Raw genomic sequence first — 16,980 nt, forward strand, 5'->3', positions numbered from 1 at the left:
ATTCCATGGTTACTCGCTAAAGTCACACGCTAGTCTCAGCTCACCTTTTAATAATACACTAGTAAGTTAAATGCTAGTTAAGTTACTAACAAGCTTATTAACAGCAGGGTAACTTTCACAATAAACATCTCACTGCTCGTTCATTCAAACGCTAGTAAAATGTCCACGTTTCAATTTGCTTTGGACGTGTTTTTTTGTTTTGTTTTGTTTTTTTTACGTTATAGTTAACTGTTACTTAGCTAGGCTATCTACTTGTTAGCAAATACGACTTAAGCTTAAAGTTAGCTAGTTTATCTGTTAGTAAGCAGGCTACTAAGTAACCTATCGTATCTGTTAGGCAATGTTTTAACATCATAATTTAACAATTCCTTGATGTGTGACAACAACCTGCACTGTGTACAATAAAACTAAAATGAAGTCATAGTAACCAAACAGATTGAAAATGGACTCTTTTAATAGGAGAACATGCATTAAATGACAAAATACAATATGTAAAATAGTAATAGAACCTCAAGGGACTTTGTATAAAATTTTAAACTAATTCAAACTAACAAAAATTGAGTGGCTATGTTAGGACGCCGCGGGCGAGATGAAAATGTTGAAGATGACGGCGAAGAGGAAGAAGACCAGGTAACCCACGATACACATCCAGAAGCGAGGGTCCTTCAGCAGCTTCTTGTTGTAGTCACTAAAGAACACGTAGCCCACCGTCATGCCCGCCACGATCCCCCCAAAATGAGCCACGAACGATACCTGGTCACCACAGGAAACTGGGTTAAACTTCCTTAACGCGAGTCAGCTAAATCACTGTTAGTACATTACTCGGTCATTTATTTGCTAGTTGGCAGTTAGTAAGCCAGCTACCAGTTAATCAGTAAGGTTAGCCATTTTAGAGATTGTAAAGTAGCTAATAGTCTGCAGTCTAGTTTATTAAAATGTTTAGTTGGCCAGTAAGCTAGTAAGTAAGATAGCTAATATGTTGGTTAATGAATTACTTAGCGTCAGCTACTTTCTAATTATTTAGGTGCCTAGCCACCGGTTAGGTAATTAGAACAATTGTTTGTTACTGAAATAGCTACCTAGTTGGCTATTTTTTTTTTTTTAAGTCAACGAGTTGGCTGTTATTTCATTAGAAAATTGGTTCATTAATGAGTTAGCATGTTAGCATCTAGTTAGTAGCGATTGTTCGATAGCTAGCTGCTAGTGAGTAAGCGACACAGCCAATTAGCCAGTCAGTTACTGAGTTGGTTAGTTAGCAACCTAGTTACCAGTTACAATGCCTGTTCCAGGGTTCACGTTAGTTGGCTACTAGCTTGTTAGCTAGTTAGTTGATCAGTATCTGTTAGCTAGCCTGCTGTTAGTACATTAGATAACTTTTAGTTTATTGGAAGTCAGTAGGTATGAACTAACAGTAGTTCATGAGTAACGTGAAAGCTAATTAATTAGTTGTATTATGGTTACCAGGCTACTAATTTGTAAGGCTGATGTATGTCAGCTACATGGTAGGGTAGATAGTAACCGAGTTAGCGAGCCACTAGGTGGGTTATAATCGAGCTACTATGATTCGTTCACAACTAGTTTCTCAGTTAACAAGTTACTAAGTTTGCTACAGGGTTAATAAGTAATGTAGTTCAACTAGTTTCAATAGCTAATAATTTGTTACTTAGTTTGTGCGCTTTCTACTTGTCAGTAGTAGTTGGCAAGTCAGATAGTAGTTCGTTGGTTTGTCATATTCCATGAATTTGGAGTCAACATGCAAATTAAACTTTTTGTAAACTTTTGTTAATATGGGAGACAAATTTCATTTCATTGGCTTGATAGATCAAAAGCTAAAAGAAGCATATATCAAGTTGTAACATGATCTGCTGATGTACCACGAGAAAAAAAAAGCTAATGAAGCACATCAGCCATTTTGTAGCAAGGATATGTGACACGCTGGAGGCGAGCAAGTTGGATTTGTAGAAAACACAGCAAGCAGCCGCACGTACCTTCATACCGCCCTCATCGCCGGCAAATCTTCTGTAGAAGGCGAAGCCGAAGTCCACACCCACTACAACATATAACATGCACTTCAACCCAATAGAAATGAAAAATGAGTGCAAAAACATGAAATTCCAAGATGTTTGCCTACCGATGATGACTATGACAAGGATGCGAAACACACCAAGTAGCGGGATCATCTCTCGGAAATTCTGCAAGACAAGTCAATTGACTTTAAAGTTTTTACTCTTCTTCTTTTTTTTTATGTCTTGCAAGATAAAGATTTTCAGAGGCTCACCACTACAGCGTTCATGAAGTATCCCCCGATAAGGGCGTAAACTCCCCCAGAGGCCCCTACCAGGGCACTGAGGGGATCAAAGATGGAGCTTGCCAGTGAGCCTGAGTGGATAATATACACGAGGCAGACGTCTTGAAAATATATACTTCATTATCAACAGAATAAAAATGTGTCATGAATTAAAAACGTTTCTGGTTTTATCTCAAAAGTGTTCCTCACCCGCCAAGACTCCGGCCATGTAAAGAACTCCCACCTCAAAGCCTTTATGGACCATCTCCAAGGGAATACCGAGCAGCAGCTGCATGAACAGGTTGCCCAAGATGTGCTCCACTCTGAATGGAATCAATGCACCGTTAGTACCCAAGTTAGTGCCGACCTTCCCTCAACTGCTATGTGAAGCACCTGTTGCCGAGGAAACGACGATGATGCGTAATGAATACGTTTTAACTTGCAGTACTTCCGTATAGAATATTATATTTTTTTTACTGCATGTTTGAAATGAAGTTCATTCAATTAATTGCCATATATATATATATATATATATATATATATATATATATATATATATATATATATATATTTATTTATTTATTTATTTATTTATTTATTTATTTATTTTCCTAATTGGGACCACAGAGTGCAAAAAGGTTTGTGCCCCGTAAAGTCTGACAAGCAGCCAGCCGTCGTTAAAAATATTTTAAAATATTGACAAACATTTTGAGGGTGGGGAAGGAAGGGGGGGGGGAAAAAAAACAAAAAAACAAAAAACGCTGTCCGCTGGTGTCAGATGTGTTCGGGTTCAACTACCGTAATTGGATGTACTCATTTCTTTGCATTTAAATAAATACAATTTGTTAGGATGTACTGTATATATTATCGTGTAGTATGTCTATTGTCTATTTTAGAATTTTATTATTGATTGAACAATTTAAAAATTTTCAGCAGTGAAAAGTTCATATTTTGTCCAGAATTAATTTGCTAACAGCTTTATTTTTTATGTACAATTACCGTAATTCCTTTAAAAACTTTTTTTTTTTTTTCCCACTTGCTGTCGACTGATGATGACATCACCTGTGCTGAGGAAGTAGGTAACGACCCATCATGGCTCACCTGTTTTCTGGAGTTGGTCAGCAAACTGAGCCATGATTGGTCGTTAACTGCTTCCTCAGCACAGGCGATGTCATCATCAGTCGACAGCAAGTAGACAAAATACTTTTTAGAGGTATTAATTGTACATGAAATGTAATGATGTTACCACATTAATTATAGACAAAATATTAAGATCAAAAACTTTTTTTCCACAAACTATGTACGGCTCTGGGAAAAAAAAAAAAATCTATGATATGATATAGGTATATCCATCCTTCCATCCATTTTCAATAGGAAAATGATTATGTTGTTTTGTTTTATTTTCTTCTATTATACACTGTATAGACTGTTTGCATTTTAGTGCAGTTCTGGTGGTAGTGGGTGTAGAAAAACGCTCGTGCTTTTCATGCTCCACTTCTGGATACGAGACTTCAAAGCTAAAGCAGCTTGTATCGAGTTGATGTTTGTTTTCCTTCTCTTTCTCATTCCCACGTACGTTTGGGCCGCACTCACCCGGCGTGGACAAACATGTAGGAGAGAAAGCGCCACGCTTCCTGCCTGTACTCGGGCCGGTATGTCAGGCGGCTGTTCCAAATGCCTTCCTCCAGAGTCACCCACTGCTTCTGAGGTTTCCACACGGCATAGTAGATGAACATGGACAGCTTGGAGACAAAACACAACATGTACGTTTTAGTATGTGTTGAGCTCATGGTGACCATTTTAACTGCGGAAGATGAAAAGTGTTTCCCCCCCAAAAAAAAAAATCGGGGGGCACGTCACTGCAACACTTCCTGTTTGGCTGACTAACATCTGCAATAGTCATCAGAAATCCACATTGTACTCGTGAGCCACAAAGGAGGAAGGAAATGACGCTTGAAGCACAAAAATCTGTGCCCGTATTCAAGGCAACTCGTCGTTCCAGATCTCTTACCTCTACAACACTGATGACGATGATGAAGACAGGTGGCGGGCAGCAGTTGGCCCTTTGCAGGTAGGTGCTGCGGGCGTCTTCCGGAAGCATCCACCTGGAGACGCTCTGCTGGAACTTCTCGCAGCATCCCAACTTCCGCCTCCCGTCGGGGAGGTCCTCTCCAACCTGGGGGTCACGCCTCTCAACTTGTCGCTCCACGGGGAACGGCTCCTGCTGCTCCAGGTCCACGTCGCCCATCGTCGCTGCGTACTTGTGTAGCGGGAAAACGTACGTTAATTAGGGGCTGATATTAGCGCTTTTAAAATCAGCTTTTTTTTTTCTTTTTTAACACATTAATGCATTACAATAAAAGATACCCAAAAAGACCCAAAAGAATAGGCCAATTTTTGGGGGGGATTGGAAAAGAAAACCCAAAACATATTCGCTTTTCATTTAAAAAAAAAAACAAAAAAAAGTTTTAGATAAATAATTTAAAAACAGTTTAAAAAGAAGTTTTGTAGAATTAAAATGTTCACACAAAAAATAATTTCATTTTGAAACCCCCACCTCGGGGGGAGCAAAAACATTTAGTGCGTTGGTACAATTTCAGAGATGTGGTGAGGTTTTCCAATTAAAAAACATTTTGTAGGAGTGGGGCACTTTCATTAACAGACATTGTAATTAAGATGTGTATTTTTTCTTTCTTTTTTTTTTTTTCAAAACATCACAGTAAAAATACTTTTTGGAGGGGATAAATAAAATACAATTTGTCATGTTTTTTTTATTATTATTATTTCTAAAAAATATTTTTGAGAATTAAAAAATGAACTTAGTTTTTGTTATTATTATTAACATTATTATTATTGCAACTGAAATATTGCAAGCCTTTTATTGTTTTAATATTGCTGATTATGGCTTTTTTTTTTAAACTTGGTCTGAGGAAATATTCTAATATTTTCATAGGAAACTTGAGTTTTCTTAAGCTATAAACCATAATCAGCAATATTAAAATAATAAAATGCTTGCAATATTTTAGTTGATTTGTAATGAATCCAGAATGTATGATTTTTTTTTTTTTTTTAATTACAGAAAATAAAGAACTTCATCACAATATTCTAATTTTCTGAGACAGTTCTGTAAATAAAAAAAATAATTCAAACTAATCGAGGCAGGCATGTTAGATGCATGTCGTTGCCCTCAGGGTAAATAAAGCATGTAGTACTGTACATTACAAACGTTGTTTAGCACACATCTTGCGTTATCAAAACAGCAACAAACGCATTCAAAACTACTCAACATATTTTTTAAATGACGGAGGGGAAAAAAAAAAAAGAAAAAAAAAAGTGTCATTTAGGAGGCAAACTCACCTCAAACTGCGAGCCAAACAAAAATATCGACTCGATACTGTACTGTACTTGATTTGGATCAATGAATGACAGTTTCAATCGTCATTGGATGAGTTAGTTCCGTTTTTTGTTTTTTTGTTCAGTGTTAGCGAGCCTCGATGTTGCTAGCCGGCGTTGTCTTCTCTCGTCTCGAATGAAAATTGGAGCAGGAGGAGGGGAGAAAAATGGCTCGAAGATAATTATAGTCCCCTGAGTTTTTTCCCCTTCCTTCCTCCCAGCGACTAAAACTAACAAGCCGCGCGTAATTCGGAATATTTGACCGTCCTGCTTCTGAGTTCCGCAGTAGCCAAGAGGCGGAGGTGGAGGCGCAGGGCGGCTGCCTGACTTGACTCTACCTGTTAGCTCCTGTTAGCTACCTGACTCTCACCTGCCTGTTAGCTCCCGCCTCCACCTTCCCTGCCACGCCCGGAAGCTGCGACGCACCGGGTAGGCTCGATTTGCAAACCGAACATTAACAACAAACTAGAGACAGAGACAGGAAATTAAGGCCACGAGGTCATGTGAATCCAACGTGGGTTTTTTTTTTGTGGATAGTTGTACAAAGAACAAGGGGAAAAGGAACGTGTTGGTACGCTAATAAACCACAAAGTGGCGCTAGAGTCCATATAATGTACTGTAACCCTCTCGTTTGAACATGCTGCAGGATTAGATTAGAAAACAAAAATTGTACCGTACTAATTTAGTTTTGAATAATTTACTTATCGTACTCAAATTTATTTACAATTACAATTATTAATACTACTGGATAATGCATTATATATTTTCAATTGTATACTTTTCTTTAAACTACCTTTTAAAAATTAAGCTCAAAATACTGCGACAGAAAAAATAAGTTTTGAGAAAATGTATTTTTTTTAAGAGGATTTTTCTTGTTTAAAAAAAAAAAAATCAAATTTTGGTTCTTAAAATCTCTCAACACTCAGATAATTGTTAACTTTAGTATTTCTATTTCATTTTTTATTTTAACCAGTTAAAATAATTAAAAAAACTCGCAATGCATTGTTAACGTCCAATGAAACCCCTTAATTTGTATACAGTAAATATTTCTGCCTGTTACAACCTAAATCACAAGTTTTGACTTACGAAGACTTATGCCATTCTGACACCAACATGGGTTTCTTCCTTGCCTTAGTGTTGCAACCACCATCGTAAATCAAGTCCAGTAGTCCACATCATACAATGTAAAATAAATAAATAAATCATTGAGAAATATAGAAAGAATTTCTCAGACAAACTTTAAATCACAGAACTTTTATTTTTTCCAAAAGGGAGAAGAAGAAAAAAACAAACAAAAAAAAAAAAAAACTTCTCATATTAGAGGAGAGAAAGTGAGCGAGGAGGGACGACATTAGAGGCGTTAAATACAGCTGCTCGATCCAAAGAGCTTCTATCACATGAGCCAAAAAGAAGAATAAGCTTTGTAGTCTACAGCGCCAGGCCAGAGATTGGACACACGGGGATCGGTTTCAGTCCACAGTTTCAGAGACAGTGAGAGCAGAGAAGGGAAACTAGAAAAATAAAATAAAGACATAACAGGAGGGAGGGCGGGGGCGACAGGACAAAAGGTCGTCTCTCAAGATTTCAGAGGATTTGGCCAGCAGCAACAGTTTTGGATAAAACGCGGTTAAACCATGGCACTGTGTGCGTGTGTGTACGTGTGGTGGGGTAAAAATTAAAAATCAAGTGGTAGAGGGCCTTCGAAGAGCAGCCATTTTGTGTGTGAGGGAAGATGGTGGGATCTTGTGGTGGTACGTTCAGGAGACATCTGAAAAGAAGCGAAGGGCAGCGAGTTGGCATGTTTGAAGACTCATTTTTACAAACTAAAAAATAAAATAAAACATTTAAAATAATCTATAAAACAAATGTTGAACAAACTAATACATGCACTTAAAACAATTTAAAATATGTAAAATAAAATAAAATATTCAAACCAAGAATTACTCCCCTCAAAGACTGAAATGTGAACTTAAAAATGAATGAATAAATGAAACAAGAAAAAAAAAAACATCTAAAAATACTTGCCTCTATAGAAAAAAAAAAAAAAATTAAAAAAAATAAATAAAAAAAATGGGGGGGGGGGGGGGGTGTAAAAATTGAAGAAAAAAACACACCAAAAAAAATATGTAAATACTGAAATGAAAGAAAATTAAGTAGTTCCTAAATAGGACTGGGGTAAGGGGGACATTAGTGTACTTACAACTCGCAGGCCGGGCGCCATATCTTCGCATGATCTGATCTTGTGTGAATTTCACAAATGATTCGTATTGTTCTATGGAGGAAAACAAAAACAAAAACAAAAAAACAAGACCAAATGTGTTCATCTCGATTGACCAATCACTGTCGCCATGGGCTAAACCTGATTTATAGTGTGCCAAGTCTATCAGAGAATCTAATTGTCACGGTTACCTGACAGTTTTGTGTTGAGGATCTGTTCATACTCCTCTCGGATCTTCTCCTCATGGTCTTTGAGCAAGCGCTCGCACAGGTAGCTCACCTGCTTCAGCGTGAACGAGGGCTGGTCCCGTCTTGAGGCGCCTGACAAAACAAAATGAGTGATTAACTGATTCAATCCAATAAACGGGCATCTTTCGCCTACCTGGTGGTGAGCTGGGGGCGTGCAGGGATGAAGAAGGGCTGGGGACGTCAGAGGCTCCGCAGGCCTCCGTCTGGTTGAAGGCCCCCTCCAGCTGCCGCCTCCTCTGGATCCTGCTGTACTCCTGGCGCAGGTTTTGGAAGATCTGCTCTGTTGAACCACAAACAAAAACGAATGTCAATTGTAACACGCATGATACCGATGATGATATGAGCGTTTTGTCATTGTCTTCTTTTGAGGGAATCAACTGCCACTGACATCATTAGAAGCGTTTTACAAGAATAATAAGATATAAAACAGCCTTGGCCTATTGACAGGCAGCTGCAGATTTGCATACCAGTGATAACATGCTAATTTCGGCTGGTACTTCACATCAAACTTTAAAAAGATGCAATGGTTTCAGAGAAAGATAACATGAAAGCAAAGTAGCTGATAAGCAGATGAGAACACCGGCCTTGCCATTTCTATCTTTTTTTTTTTGCGCACTGTTAAAAGGATGTCTGTAGTTATATTTTTGCAGTGGTCTTTTTTTTTTTTTTTTTTGTAGGTTCTGTGAAAATATTCCCCCACAATTTTAAAGAGCTATGTGAAAATTCATTCACATTTGCTAGACTCTTGTACAATCAAATTATATTTTTTTTTTCTCAATTTGCAGAATTACTTTGTCAGAAAGTTTTAATATTGTGGAATATTGTGGACAAAAAACTTGTGTAATGGGAAAAAAAAATCTGTTGCAGCAAACTCATTTGACCCTCCTTGTAATTTCACTTAATATTTATAAAAAATATATAATAAATTAATTAATTTTAAAAAAGCTGGATCTGTGCAAAACTTAAATTTTAGTAGCATCCTTGTGTAAAATTGTTTTAAATTCTCCAGAACCTCGATTTTGCAGGATCCCATTTTGTGTTAGAGATGCACGATAATGCTATTTTCAACCAATAAACCAATAAATTAGAAGTGCCGATGTCGATAACTGATAAGTAAGCCGATTGTTTGCAAAATTAACTTGAATACAAATATACTTTTGAGTCCTACTACAAGTCTAACAAATACATTGAAACATTGTATAAACTTTGCACAATGTTTCAATGTATGTAAAGCACCATGAAGGTGAATTCTTTTTGATATGAGCCACAACCACAACAGATGGTCCAACGTGGCATGTCTATAATTATTGCTGGATTTCTTTATTACAGTATATGGTTTATCTTTATGAAATCAAAATTGCCAACAATTATCGGCAGATTTCTCCATTATCTGGTTTATCTGTTTGACGTCAAATTGGTCAATAATTATCAGCCACCTATATTATCGTGCATCCCTAATTTGTTTGTTTTTAATTTGTGGAATCTCAGTTTTCAAATGTTTTTTCACACGTTCTGGATCTTCTTGTATAACGAATACGTTTGCAGGATCTATGTCAATCTGTTAATTTTGCGGGATCTTTTTGTGAAGTGTGGAACATTTTCAATGTTGCTGGATATCCGTGGGAGTAACGTGTGGCATACATGATGATGATATAAAAAAAAAAAAAAGAAAAAAAAAAGAAAAAGAAAATGATGTGTCCGTGCACATTTGCCTGCATCCTCATCAGTCATAGCAACCCAACTCCGGGGGGTTGCTCGGTAACAATAGCCAGGCTGAGTAATCAATCAAGACACTTCCTTCCGGGAGTTTGGGAGGAAACATGGCGAAAGGTACCGAGCTAAAAGGCTCAGACGCTGACCAAACAATGAAGCAGACAAGACGAGATGAAGCACATAGATTGGATGTGGGCGGGTGGCCCGGGTTGTGAGAAAACCCAGTGTGTGTATGTGTATAAAGGGGGGCGCACTGAGGCGCATGATGGCTCAGTTCAAGTTACAGTAAATCAACAAAAGGCTACGCTTCGAGGGATGCAGTTTTTGTACCAATTCTGCATTCCAGGAAACTGGGACACGTCTCCGTCAGAAAAAGTGCAATGAACACTATTTTTGTGAAATTTTGCCATTTGTTTGTCAGCTCGTTTACATCCATTTTCACACTAAACATTAGCATGTTAGCGTTAGCATGACAGGAAAAGGCAATGGAGTGCAGTGTTGCTTTTAACGTTTTATTGGGATAAATGCCGCTAATAGTTAGCATTATGCTACCAGCTAGATGCCACTGTTACCTTTACAGCAAACTCGGAAATTTCCACATTAGATGTGCAGTTCTGTCAAGGAGTCAAGACTGCTTTGAGTTTGACTTTTTTTTGCCCGACACGTTTTGAGATCCAATGTAGGATACTTCAGACTTTGAACGCAACACGACTGACTAATTTCCATTGATTGGATCTCCAGCCATTTCATGACAGCTTAACAAAGAGATTTGACAAAATTCCGTTTGACGGGCCTGGCTTGTTAACAACCAACCACCCCTCCCCCCATGACGGCTAACTTGGTGAGACCGATACCTGCAGCTGCTGTGCTGTAATTCAAACAGCCGCTGGTTGGGATTCTAACCACAAGTATCAACAACGGGCATGAAATCTTGTAGATCATAAGTGCACCCATGAAAACGCCAAGGACCCATCATGCCTGAAACAGAGTGTCAGCCATTTTGGGCCAATTCCAGAGTAGTTTTTTTTTTTTTTTTTTTTTTTTTTTTTTAACTACCTGATGTCATAGGTTTGAGAACCACTGCGAACGACACTGTTTTGCCTACACAGTCTACAATGTTTTAGAGTAGAACTCAATCCAACATTGCTATAATTGTCCATAGTTTACATAATACCGCGATTACGCGAGAATTGATATTACAAAAATTGTACATGTCAAACACGTCATCCTAACCATGACCAACATTTTCTAGAGAAGAAGCTTATAGTGTTACATAACAGGTAGATCCGTGTCTCAAAAACGGGAAATCACAGTCTACATTAGTGAGAGACCCGACACTGAGGGGCGGAGGCAGGGATGCATTCTTGTAGCGGGTAAAGACATTTTTGCAAGGAACATCCTTAAAGGGATACTTGACTCACTGAGCCATTTTCAGCAGTAAAAAGTTAATATTTTGTCTATAATTAATGTGAAAACTTCATTATTTTTCATGTACAATTAGAAACTTTTAAAAAGTAAATTTTCTACTTGCTGTCGACTGATGATGACATCACCTGTGGTGAGGAAGTCAGCCAATCATGGCTCAGTTTGCTGACCAACCACAGAAAACAGGTGAGCCATGATTGGTTGGTACCTACTTCCTCGGCACAGGTGATGTCATCAGTCGACAGCTAGAAGAAAAAATAGTTTTTAACGGTACTAATTGTATATGAAAAATAATGAAGTTATCATTCATTCTGAACAAAATCTGAACTTTTCACTGCTGAAAATTGTTCAATGAGTCAAATATCCCTTTAAAGCGACCACAGTTTTAAAATTCTTCTCTTATTCCCTTTGCAAATGTCATGATCAGACTGCAGAGGTAAGCTTTGAAATGGGCACTCGTCGCTTCCTGTCAATTCACTGTCATGAAGGTCAGGCTTTACGTAGGTTTAAAGGTGACCTACTTTTTTTCCTTAAAGGGGAAACCAAATCCTCCATTCAAAAAAAACAACAACAAAAAAACAAAACAAAAACAAAAAAAAAACATGTTCTATGCAGCCTCACTTGTCTAAATATGGTATTCTGATTAATATTACATTTGTCAAATATAATTTATGAAACAAAATCCAGTCATTTTTATCCATCTCAGGGGGTGGCCATTTTGCAAATTGCTGTCAACTGAAGATGACATCGATGTTCCTCAGGTCTCACAACCAATCAGTTCTTCTTCAGAAAACAGGTGAGCTGTGATTGGTCATTGCCTGAACAACATTGATGTCATCTTCAGTCGACAGCAAGTGGCAAAATGGCCGCCCCAAGATGGATTAAAAAAAAAAAAAAAAAAAAAAAAAAAAAGTCTGGATTTTGCTTCATAACACATTCTACAAATGCAATATTAATCAGAATGTCATCTTTAGACCAGTGAGGTTACATAACATTGTCAATAAATGTGTAAGGTTGACTTCCATACACACATACACAAAAAAAAAAGATAAATAGACTGATCAAGTGGTTGGCCACTCCTGGCCTAGACAATATCATTTTCCCATTTATTTATTATCCATGCCACAAACAAAAGCTTCTTAGAATCAATTATTTGAGTAGTATATGGAATAATCAATTAAATCAAATTAAAAACAGTGTGGCACTAGCGGGTAATTTATTGGACGTTTGACAGTATGAAGATCTGATCATTGTGATGAACGTGTAATAATCTGTTCGGCAAAGGAGCAAAAGAAAAAAAAAAAAGCCACTTCCATCTGAGCCACAGGGAGAAGTCATCATTTCAAGGCGTGCAAAAAAACATCTGCTCAATACTGTGATCAAGATAAACCTTTGAAGGTTGTTTTTTTTTCCCACCAAGGATGAGGGAAAATATTTGACAGCTATTTACATGTTGGAAAATCACACAGGATCACATGAAAAAGTCATACCAATAACACATCAAGCATGATCAAGCACTGTGTTTTAATGCAGACTCAATTTCAGTGAGCAGATTTTGAGTCCTTGATTAAGCTCCAAATAGAATATGAGATGAACACCCAGAAAGCCCACATGAGCACAAGGAAAACATCCAAGCTCATACCTCCAAGCTCTGAACTGTAAGGCAAAAGCGTCAACCACACTATCACTTTCTCAAGCTTAAAAATACACAATGTAAAATGTCTACATAAACAAACTGCGAATAGAACATAGTACAGTCCGTCTTCCTGGTGCACGTTATCTTATCAGCTATTAATACAATGTCAACCATTTTGTAAACGCAAAAAAGTAAAATCTTCTCAGGGAGAGAAACCAAACGTCTAACTGGAATGACACTTGTCTCCGAGCACAAGCACATGACGAATTTGTCAGAACACAGCTGGGTTGAGCGCGAGCGCATGTGTTCCATCAAGCTTGACTAGCATGCAGTGTTAAAAGATAAGCTCCACTCCCCGTGTCGGCCTACGGGCACGTGCTCTAACAGGTCCATATTCTGGCAGTTCTAAAATCAAGCTTGTGGCTTTTTCTTTGGCTTTTGGTCATGATGGAGTTACTGGAAATGGAGGTTGCCAGCAAAACAGGAAGTTGAACATACTGCGACACATCTTTGTCCTGGTCATGCGGTACAACATTGCTGACAATCATATTGTGATCATGGGCAGGCATGGGGTCTCATTGTGAAGAGACTTCCCTCCCAGGAGATTCAAAACCAGTTAGGGTGAATCCCACTTCTGGAATGTTGACCAACTTCTATGAGGGAATTCACTCGATTTTTGCCTTTGCCAGTCAAGGGATGGTGAAGCATGGCGGAAAAACTTGGTGGGAGGCAAGGACCTAAAGCAAAGTTTTCCCTGTGACTGACATGTTTATCATAACAGAGCACACGCACACGCACACACCCCCCCCCCCCCCCCCCCCCCACACACACACACACACACACACACACAAACACAAAAAGTCTAAAGGTCCCATGACAGAAACTGAACCAGAAGTTGGCCAGTCTGGTTGAAGCAGTTTAGTGCAAATTCCGATGCTTGCTCTTTGACGAACCACGAATCCACCCAAAAGAGCACCAAACCGAAGCAGGCAAATGAAAAGCATTTATTGATTTATTTTCATTAGCATCCATTTTGAGGTGTTACCGTGAATAGACGATGCGAGGGTCTGGTTGTGAACTTGTCTAAATAGAACGCACAAAATATTTTGCAAGTGAAACCTGTTAGCCGGAGATGGGGTTGACTGAGTAGTATACAAAATGAAAGAGATAATGTTGAGAAATAATGAATTTAGAATAGGGCTGTACAATATATTGATAAAATATCGATTTCGCGATATTGGCCTATGCAATAAGCATATCGCAAAGACATGCAATTAGTTTGATATGGAATGTTATGCTTTTATCTGAATTTGACCAGTCAGACTGTTAGGTTTACCTGTTTGAGATGTATTAAATATGAGAAAAAAGGAGATATGACACTCGGTTCAAAGTTTGCGAGGTGAGGTGACTGATACAATTTACTACTGCACTCTCTGAAAAAAATCCCCTCCTCACTCTCTCTTTTTATTTGGTTTCCACACCCCGAGTTCCATGGGTGTTCCAACCGTAATAATGCAAATGCAAAACATAGTTGGAACAGTGCACTGCCATCCAAATAGTTCAACATTATCGAGAGGTAATTACAATTAAGAATACATTGAGTTTGATTATTTTACCGCATGAAAAAAAATGTAATTCTTTCATTAGATAATAAAAATGTCATTTATTTAGGTACATGTTAAAGATTGCAATATCGATAGCTATATTCAGCAATTATATCGCATATTTTTCCAATATCGTGCAGCCCTAATTTAGACTACAAAAACATTTAAAAAGAAAATTAAATTAAAAAAAAGGCAATTTATGCCAACACGCATACACAAAAAAACAATTTCTCCGAAAAACATCGTCTGCTCAAAATGCTTCATACTTTGTACTCAGCTTGGCCATTCCAAACGGACTTGGCATTTTGACAAGCTGTCATTTTTGGGAAATCATGTTATGATGCCACTAAATGGCCCCTACCAAAAATTGACCACAAAGTCGCCCACGTGCTTAATGGGGAAGAGAGAAAGAAAAGAAAAAAGGGAGGTATCCTAGACAGATAAGACAACGCTAAGTTGCAAATCTTCACCTTCTTCATTTCTTCATCAACCATGGGGCAGAGCTTGGCATCAAAGCTGGTCGACCATTTTGAGGATTCACTGTGATGATGATGGGACCCCCTTGTTGCGGTTTGCAGCTTTAATTCCTACTTCTGCACCTCAGTTTATGCAGGAGGGTGAAGCAAAAGGCATCAAGGAAATGAACAATGCCCTCCCACCCTCAGGAGGAAAGGAATAATGGAACCAACCCTCCCTTCACCACCTCAATCCACGATGGTTGTGCCACCTTCGTATTACTGATTAGCCTACTGCTATCATTTCTCCAACCTTTACCTTCCATTTTGCAACATCTTACATGACGACAGATGAGCAAAAACATAACGGCTACGGAAGCAAAACGTGATGTCCACATTAATAAGTGAAATCGTTAACTTCGAATTCAGCATTTAAAAGAGAGCCAAACGATTTCGATTTCAAAGAGACGCATTCTGGAGTGAAGGCCATTAATGATAAGATTTAACTGAACACATGAGGAAATGTAGGTCATAAATCAACAATAACACAACGACGACATTCCCCTCGCGGATATTAGCCTAGCGAACTAAGCGTTAGCTTCCAACCCCCATTCAAGCTAACCACTCCACCCAAATCCCCCCCTTCCTCCCCACAATGACACCCATGAAAAAAAAAGAAGAAAAAAACGCAATCCGATCTGAGTCAATCGTACCTGGCGTGAGTCTGTTCTCGCCCGCGACGCTCTGCGGCGACATGGAGTGAGTCGGGCCGTCGACGGCGGCGCGGAGGTTGTTGCATCTTTGCGGGGACGGAGTGCCGGGAGTCCCCGGTAGGGGGTTGCACCGTCTCCGCTTGGGAGACTGGGGACTGAGGAGGGCCTCAAACTCCATCGAGCGCTTTAGCGTCGCCCCGCAGGCCATTTTCGGTAGGAAAAAATGGGACGTCAAAGCAATAGAAAAGAGATTCGATGAGTGTTGATGCCGGTGCCGATGGCAGGCGTCCTTTTCCGGGCTTCGAGGCTGACTGTCTTCCTTCCCACAACAACGGCTTTTTTTCCCCTCTCGAGTGCCAAGAGCCGAGTGAGCCTTCTGAATTTTTCAAACGTCACAATGGCGGAGCGTACCAACGAGCAACCAAGAGAAGGGGGGTTGTCGTAATGTAGCAACGTCTTGCTTGCTGTCCCCTCTTATTCACCGGTATAATGAATTCACACGTTGTTTGTAGTATTTTATATTAACACATTCTGAAATATAAATATTTTGTTATGACTAAGTGTAGGTTTCATAACATTAATATACGGCGCTTCCCCTGCGATTAGCGTTATGGTTTGAGTTGAACGCAAACTAAAGTTGCTGTCTGAAAGGTGGAAGCGGTCAGGTAAAACGTCAAATTTATCACGGGTATTATCTTTCCCCCTCGTCTAAATGTGCAATCAATTCATTTAAACGTCACGCCTTTTAATTGTCAAGCCTTCAAACAACTTGTAAACGTCATATCACAGTGGATATGACTCACAAAAACAATTGCCGCTATTTGTTAGTGGCTAGCAAGTAGGCCTACATAGGCTAACATTGAAAAATTTAAATGTGTATAGAAAAGGGAGGAAAATTGTCATGAATCTTGTTGAATAAAGACAGTGTACACTAGTTCACTTTCTTCAATTACTACTTATCAACTATTTTATTTATTGATCAGTTTAAAAACAGCAGCCTAAACAGTACATAAAGAAACAATACATGGAATATAAAAGACGACAATAAACAATACAACAACAAATAAAACACTAAAACTCATGGTCAGATTCTCATACTGGGTTTGGGACGAGTGAGGTAACAGAAAAAGCCTTATTCGCTCTGAGTTTCTGCTTAGATTTCAGGACCTCCAAGACCAAGAAGGAGTGTAGTGATGAAGGGCCTTAGAGAATTAAGGTGAGCAAAACCATTTTGGATTTGAAAAAACAAATAGAATCTTAAAAAACAAAACAAAAGTGCAGGCAGCTT

The 16,980-nt window shown here is 38.6% G+C and overlaps 2 protein-coding genes across 3 annotated transcripts; both read right to left on the bottom strand.

Annotated features, from left to right (window-relative positions):
• Positions 1-436: 436 nt before the first annotated feature.
• rhbdl2 (rhomboid, veinlet-like 2 (Drosophila)) lies at positions 437-6,259 on the bottom strand. 2 transcript variants are annotated; one of them, XM_077527894.1, is made up of 8 exons: positions 6,051-6,259; positions 4,299-4,547; positions 3,881-4,029; positions 2,498-2,610; positions 2,279-2,379; positions 2,132-2,192; positions 1,989-2,050; positions 437-753 (listed from the first exon to the last, which is right to left on the bottom strand). In XM_077527894.1, exons 2-8 carry the CDS (start codon positions 4,533-4,535, stop codon positions 571-573), a joined length of 906 nt encoding a protein of 301 aa, XP_077384020.1. In that variant the 5' UTR covers positions 4,536-4,547; positions 6,051-6,259; the 3' UTR covers positions 437-570. The 2 variants fall into 2 exon arrangements, with proteins under 2 accessions (XP_077384020.1, XP_077384019.1); XM_077527893.1 differs by lacking the exon at positions 6,051-6,259 and adding an exon at positions 5,645-6,042.
• Positions 6,260-6,918: 659 nt separating this feature from the next.
• Positions 6,919-16,342, bottom strand: akirin1 (akirin 1). The gene is made up of 5 exons (XM_077527662.1): positions 15,693-16,342; positions 8,280-8,426; positions 8,090-8,218; positions 7,881-7,952; positions 6,919-7,448 (listed from the first exon to the last, which is right to left on the bottom strand). Exons 1-5 carry the CDS (start codon positions 15,898-15,900, stop codon positions 7,438-7,440), a joined length of 567 nt encoding a protein of 188 aa, XP_077383788.1. The 5' UTR covers positions 15,901-16,342; the 3' UTR covers positions 6,919-7,437.
• Positions 16,343-16,980: the final 638 nt, after the last annotated feature.

This window comes from Festucalex cinctus, chromosome 7, assembly GCF_051991245.1.
Source record: "Festucalex cinctus isolate MCC-2025b chromosome 7, RoL_Fcin_1.0, whole genome shotgun sequence".
NCBI classification, from domain to species: Eukaryota; Metazoa; Chordata; class Actinopteri; order Syngnathiformes; family Syngnathidae; genus Festucalex; species Festucalex cinctus.

What these genes read in the sequence shown, in the direction of transcription:
- akirin1 (XM_077527662.1), bottom strand. Translation starts at nt 15,900, where the DNA reads ATGGCCTGCGGGGCGACGCTAAAGCGCTCGATGGAGTTTGAGGCCCTC. An exon ending in CGAGAACAGACTCACGCCAG is followed by an intron (nt 8,427 to 15,692) that starts GTACGATTGACT and finishes GTGGTTCAACAG; the next exon opens with AGCAGATCTTCCAAAACCTG. An exon ending in CCTCAACACAAAACTGTCAG is followed by an intron (nt 7,953 to 8,089) that starts GTAACCGTGACA and finishes TTTCCTCCATAG; the next exon opens with AACAATACGAATCATTTGTG.
- rhbdl2 (XM_077527894.1), bottom strand. Translation starts at nt 4,535, where the DNA reads ATGGGCGACGTGGACCTGGAGCAGCAGGAGCCGTTCCCCGTGGAGCGA. An exon ending in TCGTCATCAGTGTTGTAGAG is followed by an intron (nt 4,030 to 4,298) that starts GTAAGAGATCTG and finishes TTTGTCTCCAAG; the next exon opens with CTGTCCATGTTCATCTACTA. An exon ending in ACTTCATGAACGCTGTAGTG is followed by an intron (nt 2,193 to 2,278) that starts GTGAGCCTCTGA and finishes CTTGTCTTGCAG; the next exon opens with AATTTCCGAGAGATGATCCC.